The sequence below is a fragment of the Astatotilapia calliptera genome, chromosome 18 (genome assembly GCF_964374335.1).
Source record: "Astatotilapia calliptera chromosome 18, fAstCal68.1, whole genome shotgun sequence".
Classification (NCBI taxonomy): domain Eukaryota; kingdom Metazoa; phylum Chordata; class Actinopteri; order Cichliformes; family Cichlidae; genus Astatotilapia; species Astatotilapia calliptera.
In genome coordinates, this window is record NC_137439.1 from 6,887,638 (window position 1) to 6,900,505 (window position 12,868).

The following is a 12,868-nucleotide window of genomic DNA, read 5'->3' on the forward strand; positions in this document are numbered from 1 at the left end:
GTAAAAGAGAAAATTTGGGAATAACGGTTAACTTTTTCACATGGCCTAATTTGTAATATTGCTGTTGTTTTTACCAAGTATATTTGTCTTATTTCTAGTCAGAATTATCTCATTACACTTAAAATAAGACACAATCAGCTTCAGGGCAACATTTCAGTAAGCTAAAGGAACTTGTTTCAAGACAGTGAATCTTGAAACTAGAGGAAAAAAATGAGATTTTTCACTTGTTCCATTGGCAGATTTTTTACTTAAAACAAGATATTTTAGCTTGAAATGAAACAATGAAACAAGTGAAAATTCTCTAGTTTTTCTCTAGTTTCAAGAGTCACTGTCTTGAAACAACTTCCTTTAGCTCACTGAAATGTTGCCGTGTAGCTGATTGTCTTATTTTAAGTTTAATGAGATAATTCTGACTAGAAATAAGACAAATAAACTTGTTAAGATTTTGAGTTTGTGCAGTGAAATTGTGTGAATAGTGCCAGTTCACAAAAAGCTCTTTGACCGTCTCACAAACAGTTCTGATGCATACAATCTGGCAACATAAGGAGCATGGGAAAACTAAAAAAACTAAACTAAAAAACTGGGATTAGAATTTGAACAAAAGTTTGAATCATGGCTCCGATGGAGAAGAGTGAAAATAGTGGTTTCAGAATAAGCAGAGAACGGTGGCACAAATTTGCACAAATTCAGTTTGTCGTCACAATTTTGAAGCCCGAACAGAGTTTTATTTCATTTTTTTCTCCCACATACTGGAGGTCAGTTCCATTTGTGCAGAATTGGGTTTTATGACTCAAGACTCAATTTCTCAAAGGTCACCTCCACTTTGGGAATATTAGTTTTTATGACAGTTCCCTCTCAGAAAGAAAAGCTCTTTTACACACTTCCCAGCTGCTCTAGTGGAAGGTGGACGTACGCTGTATGAATACCAAACAGTAACATGACAAAAAAAAGAATAGCCGGTTCATGTGGGTTTATGTTTCATAGTATGAGAATGGTGATCCACTAATGAGCTCTTGTTATTGGAATACGGCTTCCTGCCTCATTGCAGTCAGGCGTCGGCTGATGTGAGGTCATTAATTGTTGTGGGCGGTTGGGATATGTTTTCCTGCCGGGGTCCCCGGTGTCATATCGGCTTAATGAATTGTTTATGTAAAGTAACAGAGGTGTTTAATACCTGCCTTTTAAAATGTGAATGAATCAAACGGAGCAGAAGCGAGGAGCTAAATGTCATCAATTAAAGCAGAGAACGCCGTTCACAGCAACGAGCGAGACAAACACATTATGGTTAATATACTGTATATGTGCATCTATAATCCTGGAGTTCAATCAGATATCAGCAACATTGGAGACTGGACTCATGATGTTAAGTTTATATCATGGAAAACAAAAAACAGATCCGTAGCATAATGTTCAAAACAAACAAACAAAAATAATCCCAATTTTAATCACTGAACTCAAACTTTGCTGCTTTGTGGAGAGATTTTAGCCTATTATTAGTCATTGCTTTGATTTTGTGGCACATTAGCTTTATGGTTCAGTTAAGCCACTTTCCTATTTTCCTTACCAAAAGGAATTTGATTTAACAGAGGAAAAAGAAAAAGTATAACAGCAGCTGAAGTGATTAACATACACAGGCCACTTTATTATGTATACCTAGGGCTTCCTTAATTCTCTGGGTCTTAGATTTAATAGGTGCTGGAAAGATTATAAGAGCTTTTCGTCTACATCGCAAACAGTTGCTGCAGATTTGTCGACTGCACATCCATGATTGGAATCTGGCATTTGAGTTCAGTGAATTCATTGTCATGTTTAAAAAGCCAGTTTGAGCTGATTTGAGCTTCATGACACGGTTTGCTGAAGGGAGTCATCAGACGATGGGTACACTGTGGCCATAAAGGGATCGCTATGGTCACTAATAATACTCAAATATACTACGGGGTTTAATTGTGTCTTTCTGACCCCACCATCCAAAAGTCATGTGAGAAATTAAATCATCAATTTCTGAAATACTCAGCTCAAACCATCGGACACAAACAACCATGCCACATTCAAAAATCACCTTCTTTCTCCACTTGGATGCTAAATTTGAACTTCAGTAGGTTCACCTTTATTGTGACTAGATGACTTTATTTATATGACTTCATTTATTGGCATGATTCCTGCTTTCTTCTTTCTTAGTTTGAAGGACGGGGCGAATAAAGACAGAGCCTTCTTCAGTAAGCTCTTATTTCTTCTCGGCCTTCCCCTCCCTCACCCGCTCTTTATCTCTCTTTTTTCTGTCTATCACATTTCTCTCAGTCTACACATCATTCTTTCTATCCTCCCTCGATGGTCTCTCATCCCCCAGGTGGCCCGAGATGCCATTTCGGCCCCCTGCTTTTGAATTTAATTACAAATGGCATTGTTTTCACGCAGCCCTCCCTCCTCATCTGACACTCACGTTCCCACAAACACACATTCACACAGCACACCGGTCCATGCTGCATCCCAGATTACTGCAGGCAATAACACCAAGAATTAGGGGAGTTGGGGGTGGTGATCAACAAGGAACAGATTGAAGGCTGAAAAGTTGATATCAGAAATCAAATTAATGCAAGTGAGAGGGAAACAATATCTAATTAAGATGCTTTTGAAAAAACGACAGGCAAATCTGTTTTGACACAATTACTGGTGACTTGTAGGGTCGATTATGAGATGAAGCGTTCAGATCCAAAATATTTGAATTGCTCTGCGTTTATCACGTAATAAATGAAATTAGATTCTGAAGGGAGACAGGAAACAGTAACCATTTCATAACTGAAGAAATTTGCTTTAAAACACTAAACTGCAAGGAAAAAATATACACAGTGGGTCAAGTTATTTGTTGGACGAACGGGTTGTGCATGAAATTATGTATTAATAATTTGTTGCTTTTATTATGAAATTATGTTTTAATTTCAATTCATTTTATTTATACACCGCCAAATCACAACAATAGTCGAGCTTTATATTGTAAGGTAGACTCTACTACAATAATACATACAGAGAAAAACCCAACAATCATCAATTTATTACATTTGACAAAGACATGCCAAATATGGTCTGGTAACAAAAACATGAACCCTTGACCCTCCCCAGGATGAGAGGCTGTCTGATGCCATGGAAGGGATTTTGCTGTGCAGTCAGCCTTCCTTCGTTTTAGAAGGAAATCATTTCAAAGATCTTATGGGCAATCACCTTTATCATCCTGTGATGAAGAATTTCTATCTTTATAAGAGTGGTCTCTTCTGAGATGACAGCACCCCGATTCATGTGCCACAAGAGTGGCTCTTAATAGTTTGACAAGTAGCCTCTAAAAATGCTGCAGCCCTCACAATTGCCAGATCTCAAACCCAGGGGATAATAGCTAAAATCTTATGTTCTCTTAAAAGATCTTATTCTTTTTTGTGCTCTTAGAAAGTCTTTCTTTCTTTTATACTTGAAGAATCCCCATCTCGTGAAAATTACTTTCCCATAAACCAAGTTTGACATTTTTGATCAAAACATTTTTTTGACAAACTTTTCATTATTGTAAGTTAAAAGTTAAAATGCAGTTTAAAATAGAGAAACATTATAAGGAAGAACTCCAAGGAGTTTACACATGCAAAATAAACAATTTGTTACAGTAAAATATCTATCTGTCTGCGCTATGTCCTGTCCTATCCTCATTAACCACAGCATTCTTAATCCCGGCTGGCTTTTTTATTACCTGCACAACATTAATTGATGGTTGTGCTCCTTGGACCAGATCTTGTAGGGACACAGGGAAAAAAAGCAAACAGCCTGCAATATATTTTAATTTGCTCAGGGATTGTTGCTCTCGTGATGAACTAATGTGATTACACCAATGTAGTGTGTCACTGCAGTGATGGCGTTTCACTGGTTTCTGTGCCTTTGAAGGATGGCTGTTGTTTTCTTCTCATTATACAGCTTCTGAAATGTACCCAGGAGGGTGAGTGAGAGGTATAGAGGTTTGCTTCTTTGGGGTGGTGGTTAGTGGTTGGAATAAGGAACCCTCAGTGCTGCAAAAGCATCTATTCTGTTGGTCCAGGACTTGTGGAGCCAGCCTGGGCCTTTCTCTTTTGTCAACAGTGAAAAATGAAGCATTTCTGAATCCCCAGCACTCGCTGTGTTTCCCTTTAGGCGCCTCAGATACATTGAGTTAACATAAAGCAAAATTCAGGACGGGGGTGGCACCGGTGACAAATGAAGCGCCTCTGTGTGTTTTGGAGGGAAAATAAAGGGGCCTCAGTTGTAGAAATGAGATTTGGTCCATGTTACTTCCTTCAGGCCCAATTTTTCCCTGCAGTCCAAATGTATCTGAGAGGTACAATGGAAGATGGAATATTCTCGAAATGGAAAAAAGTGAATAATTTGAGTATAGATCATTTCCCTTCAGCTTGCTCTCAGTCTGCAGTCCATCGCTGCTTCAGTCCCATTTTGTCGCATTACATCTTATTTTCACACTGTGCTGCCTGTCTGGCTGAAAGAAAAGTTGCCAGTCGCTCTGATCACGACACCTTGCCCATTGCAGCTTCTTAAAAATGGATCCAATTTGGGTTTTGGAGAGAACGCTCGCTGGGGTACAAATGAGGCACCTCAGGTCGCTTGTTCACGAGCAGTGCTCTCATTCGACTTGGAGTCATTTGTAGTCTGCAGGAGAGAAGAGGAGTGGATGGTCCGGATAGCTGTTGGCTACATTTCGGAGAGGCCGCGGTGCCGCGGTGTTGGGAGGTCCAAAGACTTGTCGACTAATTAGAAGAAGCTCGCCGCCTGTCATGTTGTCACGCTTGCTGGCCGCAAGGCAAGTCACTCTAGGGAACCAGACGGGTGGCCATGTTGGTGCAGAGATTTCTGATTCTGTCCCAACAAAATCACGTTGGGTGCTTTCATGTTTGTTTGTGTATATCAGGCCTTTTACTCTGATTCTGTATGAGGAATTAAATATGAGTGTTTGTATGTGTGTGTCTTAGATGTGTCTGCCTTTGTGTGTGTGTGTGTGTGTGTGTGTGTGAGAGAACCCATCACCGACGCTTTCCTGCAGATGCAACTCAAATAGGTTGTGCCTCACCAATTACCAAAGGCACTTTAGACAACAACATCTTTAGTTATTTCACTGAGTCTGGTCCCAAAGTTGCCTGCTGTTTACCGTCTCTGCTTGTGTTTCATTTGAACTTAATTAATCCTTTAAAAGATTTTGTTCAAATCAGTGCATTGGCAGCACTACAACTTGCGTTCATAGAAAGTAGCAGCAGCCTCAGAAAGAAATGAAATCAACAGAACGATTGAAGGCATTTAATGGAATCAAATAAAACCGATTTTATCTGTGAAATGTAGTGAATAATGCATTTTTTTTACATGTTTTCCCTCCTGTTCCATGCAAAGTAACACAAATAGACATTTACTTTTCTCTGAAAATCATTTGCACAAGCAACACCAATGCCAAACTGTTTTACGGTGGTACTTTCTGCAGCAATGAGAAATACACCTTCTTTCTCAGTAAACATGCAAACAGTCCTTTTAAAGTATTTTAGACAGTTCAAGAGGTTCACTTAAAATTCAGCCTTGGAAAAGTACCATGTGGCTACAGCTTTAAAGACTGAAAAGTCATGTTTCCTGCGAGGGGAAGATCAATAATTCATGCGATTCATGTGGCTTCCAAGAGCAAACTAACAGATTATCTCGTGCAACTGCTACACTGCTCTCTGAAGGCTGAGCCATTCAAGAATTCTGCCCGTTGTGGGATGTCACAACAGGCGTCTTACCTTTTTGACAAGTGATGGAAAACACCTGAGTTGGTGTTGATGAGTTTGAAGAATCCTAACAAGTTGCAACCGACGTCTGATGGAGACATCGGTTTTTAACGCTGAACTAGAAGTCTGTTCAGATGCTCCTCAGTGAGCATAAGAGCAGGTGCCACTGACAAACCAATTCAGCCACTTCAGCTTCTATTTCTCTCAGCTGCTGCTGCTCCCTGCTGACAGCACTATTAAGACATGTCGGCCCACTTGGCTATCGCAGACAAGGTGTTCATACGTCTTTGTCTGGGGCCTGGACAAGTACCAGTCAGCCACAACATTAACCCTTCAGCGTCTTTTTATTACAGCGTGACAGAGCTAAACGAGTCCCCTCCATATACCACATGGAAACCAAGGCATTCACATTAAACAGAAGGAAGTGTCCACCTGTGATTGATTTTGGCTTTATACATTCAAAAGAGCTGCTCGTTTGGACTGTGGTGTTTAAGGTCAGCATCTATGGTTGCATAACATCTGGCATAAATTGACCAGTGAATGACGAATTGAAAGACTAATTATTAAAGCCACTGGTGAATTTGGACTGTGGCAGAGCTGGGGCTCTATTTGCATATCCTTCATCTGCCTGGTGTGTCAACAAAGAAGACTCGCTTTCTTTCACCTCACCGGTGTATTCAGATGCAAAGCGAAGTGAATGCAATCACGTATCCTTTCTTTTTTTTCATATCGTTTCTGTTCTGGCTTTAATATGTGCTCTGCTGAATTTTAATTGTAGACCTCCATTTGTTTCCCTTTAAGCTCATGAAAAAAGAGAGCTGTGCGCAGGGTTTAATTCTATTTGTGTGGAAATTTGTTTTAATATTTGCCTGGCGGCAGGTCGGGTTAAAAATTCATATTTCATAAAGTGAAGATATGCTACAGTAATAGCTCATTTGGACCTGCAATGGTAGAATTTATTCTTGAGCCCTGCGGAAGGTTTTCTTTTTTTGTTTTTTTTGTTTTTTTTTTGTTTTTGGGGGGGTGGGGGCGGGGTTAATTTGGTAAATGAATGTGTCTGCGAAGAGCCTGCACGATAACCTCAGTGATTTCACCACCAACGCCATGACGACCTGTCTGGTAAAATCCACATTTCGTTGTAGACCATGCTCTTGCTTTAATTTATGGGATAGTTGCAATAAAGTAAATTCAGAAATATTGCAATGAGAAGAAACTGCAGAAAATTACCGTTACAGGCGAATGTGAGCGATACGATCTTCCTATTGGACTTTAACCAAATCTTTATAATAGGATATATTCCACTAAACAGCCACGACCACTCGCCAAGTGCGCGTTGTAATTTACAACACCTATGGTGGCTGCTTGCTACTGCATAAGCTTGTTATATTTGAGAATGTGAATGATGACATGGATTGTTTTTGTGATCTCATAAGAGGCCCTTCTTACACCAGTCCTGTTGTCAGATTTCATGGTGTGCAATCAGTGAACCTTAAAGAGCAGTCATGGGTATGGCTGAATAAATATTCCCTTTTTGTGTCTGATAATTAAAACACTTAAAAGACTGAAGAGGCAGTGCTTGACGACATCAATCTGAATACAAAAAACACTGGAGAACAGTTCCAGCTGTTCAGCTAGCCGTGTTTCACTGGTATGCATATAGCACTTTTTTACTTATATTTGGCATCACAAGCCACAACCACCCACTGATACATAACTTTACTCTATGCCTACTTTATTCTATTCTTTTTAAATGCTTTTTACTTGGCAAACATTAGGGGGTCAGTAGGGTTTCAGTGTCTCCACCAAGGACCCTTTGTTGTTACTGGACATAAAATCCAATTGAAACTTTTTGGCATATTGCAGTTCAAGTGGTCTGAGTGGGCACTAGACTCCTGTGCCTCCTCTGGCCTCTCTTTTTAGACTTTAGAAAATGTAGCTCGTGACAGTAGCATTAAGCCAATTACAGGCCTTGTCAGACTAGATCAGGTAAAGTAGTGTAGGTATTATATGAAGTCCAAAAGTCCAAAAAAGACTTGGTTTTGAAGAGGATAGAGCTAGTAAAGTTTCAGAGAGGGGGAGTGTGGTAGATGGAGGGCTACCTGACTTTTGTTCTTCTCTACACCAGAAGGATTGTTTGCGAACGCTGTTCTTACAAACTCTCTATATCTCTCTGATGTCTTTGTGCTTCATAATGCAACGATGCTTCCATAGTTTCTACAAAGGATCTTTATCAATCATGTGTAAATTAACCAAGCTGCATTTTCAAGGCATTTCTATAAATCATGTTCTGGTTTTGCTTATACGTCATGTGTTAAGGAGGAGGAAGGAGGAAGCATTGATTTTTTGTGAGCCAGTTGAGCACAGAGTTTAATAGCTTGTTTGGCAGAATTTGTAGCATTGATTAATAGTCATGACTGTACACACATGGATGCCTATTATGCATTATTGTGGACACTGAGGATTAATCACATGTTAAAGTTAATCTACACTACCTGTTTGGAGGAACAATATGCAATAGACATTGTTGTTAGGTTTGAAAGTTATTGCAGTTTTGTTCCGTTGCCATTGTCACAAAAATGTTTAAAAAATGAACATTGCTTTGCTGATTTAGCATTATAAACTTTTTCATATACGATGTTTTTGCCGGGGGCTAGAAAAGTATTCATTATTATTTTCTGTAAAAACATACTGTTGGACATTTTTCAGTTCATTAATCATTGTGGGGTTTTTCTCTCTGTTCTTTCCTTACCATAGTCCAGAAGAAGGTGTCTTTAGAGAAGGAAGCCAAGGTCAGCATCCTGGAGGCTGGGATTGCCGATGTGAGTACACACTTTACTTTTAGTTTTTGATTTGAGGCTAATCAAACGTCCACGTGATTAGTGAAGCAAAATGTGACAGGAGTCTCAAACCCAAATGAAATGTATGAAGGTGCACTCATTACCTACTGCTGCTAAGTTTGAACTTCAAATTTCTCAAAATGTCTTTCCAGGCTGTAGCATGCAAACACTTTTCGCCACAAAACCTTGTGCATTAGTGCAAAAAAATGCATAAAGTGTATGAAAATATGAAACTCATTTATTCTAATTGGTAACTCACATTCCTCATATTTGTGTTTGATAGTAACTGTAGACACTTCTCAGAGCAGCTGAGTCATCGCAGAAACGACTTCATGAAAAACAGAATTTCATTAATCTTCCTTTACTTTCCATCTCTTTCCTCACTGACTGTCACTAATGATGCACTGCATTCTTTATAACTCCACTTGAGTAAATCAATTAAAAACAACCCACACAAACAAACAAACAAAAAAGCTATGCAGCACCAACAGTAAGGTCTAAGAGGGGTCTTGGCGCGTGATGGCTGCTTCATCTCTTCCACCTGTCTCCATCTCTCGCCTACATGGCTTTCATCTCCTAGCATTGCTATTCTCCACCATCTCTGTAGTAAATAGACTGCTGAGCATCTGCACTCCCCTATTGATTCAAGGCTTAGGCTGTACCGATGATGGCGCGCCATTCACCATGCTTATCAAAGTGGCAGGTCTGAGGGAGAAATGGTTGGAAAAGGGGGCATAGTAAGTGACTGAGGGAGAGAAAGACAGAAAGAGTTGGGAGGTTGGAAGAAGGGAGGGATGGCATGGAGAGTCTTTCAAGGTGATCGATACCTAGCTGCAAACAGCAGCCAATTATGGCCAATCGAACCTCAGTTGTAAGAGAAAGAGAGGGAGAGAAGCAAAGAAAACCCCTTTAGCTCAGCCTGCCACACAGAGGCAAAGCAAAAACTGGCGAGTCGCAACCTGCAACACAGCATCCATCATCACCCCATACAGTGTTTATTATAGTTTTATCATACTCTGTAAAATAAGAATATTAGCATACTACATCACAGATGACAGGTTAAAAATAAAAAATAGAAAAGTTAGTCTCTCAACAGTGCAGAGGAGATTATTTGTTTTCTCACAGACATGAAAACTTGACTTGAACAGGCCTGCAGGTTTGAGAGATGAATTCTCATTTTCACATTGATGCCTGTGTATATTTGGAATGGAGATAACATGAAAATTTATTGTTGCAGCAGAAGAGGTAATGGGAGAAATTGCATGCAATAAAACCAATAAAGACAAAACAGTCCAGCATTAAAATAGATCATAAATTATTGTGGGGTTGTATAACTTTACGCACCTGAATTTCTAGCGTATTAAGGTGGCAAATGAGTGAGAACTACACGGGAACGGTATGTCAACTTTGACGGAAATATAAGGATTTTAAAATGCTCTCATTAAGTTACAAGATAAAAAAAAGTGTATTTTAGGCTGTGCCTGGATTTAGAAGATGGAAGATGTTGGAAGGACATCCCATAACTGGAAGAAAACTGAGTATACAACTGGTATTTGAATGAATCAGCTCCACAATATCTAAAATCCAAACTTCTGTTGTTACACACAAAAAATCCCTTTACTTTGAGATTTTCTTGGACACCTTGTTTAATCCAACTTAAACACGGTTTTGCTTGAGCTAAAACAGTGCTCCAAATATCTGTGCTTTAAAATCATCACATTGCTGTTCTGCAGCATTTACATCTAGTTCAACCGTCTCACAGTGAATCAGCACATCTCCTGCTGTTCGTTGTGGCTCGTTCATGATTTGCGACTACACTGAGCTACTACGTTTCAGAGGAACTGCAACAGTAGTTCTGAAATGTGTTGTCTTTCTAATTCATGACACCATTGAAGCTTCAGTAAGCGTCTTATGTATTTGTTTGACATATCCCCGAATGAAAGCTGTTATTATGCGCTGTAGTTACCATTTAAAACTACTAGTGGCTGTGGGGACAAGTACATAAAAAATGCATTGGTATCCTTTAGATGATGTGGAAGACAGCACATTGATAACCAAGAAAACCGACTTGCAAGCTTGAAATTTTAACCCATAGGAAACAGTTTTGAACAGCAAGTAAAAACACAGCAAAAAGTATACTCGAGTAAATAGGAAAAAAAAGCCTTAAACGAGACTCCAGTTAATTGACTGCCATGTGTGCCTGTCTCATCTGTCTTTTAAAGTGGACAGAGTCCTACAGCTCATTTTGGGATTGCTTAAACAGAGGAATTAAAAGCCCATATGAGATTCTAATTGAGGACTTCTTGAAACATCTGCTTTAGTACAATTTAGAAAGAAAACATCATAGAAAACAAAAACTATCCTGTGAGCTCAATGTGTTCTGATTTTTAGCAACTTATTTGACCCTTACTCGAGGGCACAATCTCTTGCATTTTTTTTAACAGTAAAAAATGCAAGAGATTGTCTTCATCTCTGTTTGACCTTCGTCCATCTCGCCGTTTGCTCACTTAAATTACAAATCATTCCATCAAAGCACTAATTTGCAAGCTCAATACCTTTGATTTGTGGACTGTGACCTAAGTCCTGCTCTTTCTTTGTCCGCATCATTGTGGCGAGCAGCTTTATGTTTGCCATTAAGAGCTCTAAAGCCTTGAAGCTGTTTGGATGAACTGAACGACATCTGAAGCGTCATAAAATTCTCATTTAAAACTTATCCTGCGAAACACTGTTGGAGGAATGTGAGTAAGTTCTTGAAAGTAAAAAGAAAACATTTTGAGGATTTTTAAAAATCTGTCACTCTTCTGTATTCAAGGTCCGGATAAACTTTGGTATCTGTTTGTTAGGGTTGCAGAAATCTTGTGGCAATGGTATTCGGAGATGCAAAAATGTCTTATTTGTGGATGTCCTGTTTTAAAGTTGGACATTTTACACCTGCTTTGAACCCTGACTTGCTCTTTCAGACCTTTTGTAGCGGTATTAAGAAAATACATGACTTCTGTGTATAAAGGTGAGATAACACTCACGACTGCAAATGGTGGATTCTTGTCAAGAGACATAACATAAGTCATCTTAATGGTTGTAGTCCCGAGTAATGCTCATCCTAAATCAGAAGGGACGAGGGTGTTGGGGCTACAAGGACGCTTTTAATTTTGAGAGATTCATTAAATAACCGCCGTGTTCTCATCCCAGGGAGTCAAATACTGCCGTTCTCTCATAGACGCTGGCGGCTCCGGAATACGCACAAGTGCCCCTTGGCATTGTTGCGGTGATTCACTGGCCACAGCAACGTTGAGCCTCGAGACATAATGGTCTTCTTTTGAAGACCAGTGAAGTCTGCATTGGAGATCGGAGGGATAATGTTGGACTAAGTCACATGTTTGTGAGCTAGGCCGTGGTTTGCGTCCTGTTTGAGAGCTTTGTCTTTTGCTTTGTTTTCATTCGCTAATCTGTTACCCTTTTATTTGCAGCTCGGTTTAATTTAGGCACAAAAAATGCCCACAATGCAAACCCTGCAGGTTATAATATGACACTGGGCCAGTGTGGTTTCTTAAAGTGCCCCCTTTGGCCATTTCAGAATTAAATCTTGTCCCACACCATAAATGAATGGCATTAAGATTATTTTATCTTATCCGTGTGTAAATCTTAGAGGTTCTCAGCTTTAACAAAATCTCAGGTTTTGTTATTTTTGGCACTATCAGAAAGGTGATAATTCTTCTTTATGCTGATTATTGTCGCTGGAGTGGTAGGTGTGCACGCATGAGGAAGCAAAATAATAGACTCTAACCTAATAGAGAGTGCATCTTCCAATGACATTAAATTATACTTTGCCCCTGCAGTACCCTTCATTATCTCTCACTCTGACTGCCGTTAATTTACGTAGCTTCAGGATTGGAAATCATTCAATCACCAAGGCCACGGAGAACATGGCACAGATTTCTCCACACTGAGACTTGTGTCCAATTAAGTGAATGCATGTTTGTTGGGAGGGAAGAAGGTGGAAGATAAGGTTGCTGCGGCAGCAACCATTGTCCTGTAGTGGCAATATTCGCACGCTACCCCATCCAGCTCACTTTTTCACTGCAAATAAAGGCACTTCCAATCTGTTTGAAAGAGCTTTTTCACAAATAGAGGAGGGAAATCTAATGACACAAAAAAATTAAAAAATAAGAAACAATGGGAGTGGATCGCTTTTTCCATCACAATTCAATGTAATTGCTATTTAAAATACAGGGCAGGAGCAAACACTCCCTTTTACCAGAA

General features: G+C 39.6%; 1 protein-coding gene across 1 annotated transcript in view; it reads left to right on the top strand.

The window, feature by feature from the left end:
• The window catches only part of LOC113010403 (receptor-type tyrosine-protein phosphatase N2-like), a 215,930-nt gene that overhangs the window by 108,982 nt on the left and 94,080 nt on the right, over window positions 1–12,868 (top strand). The window contains exon 12 of the mRNA XM_026149408.2: window positions 8,526–8,590. Coding sequence (XP_026005193.1) covers window positions 8,526–8,590 — 65 coding nt within the window. The remainder of the gene's footprint in view (window positions 1–8,525; window positions 8,591–12,868) is intronic.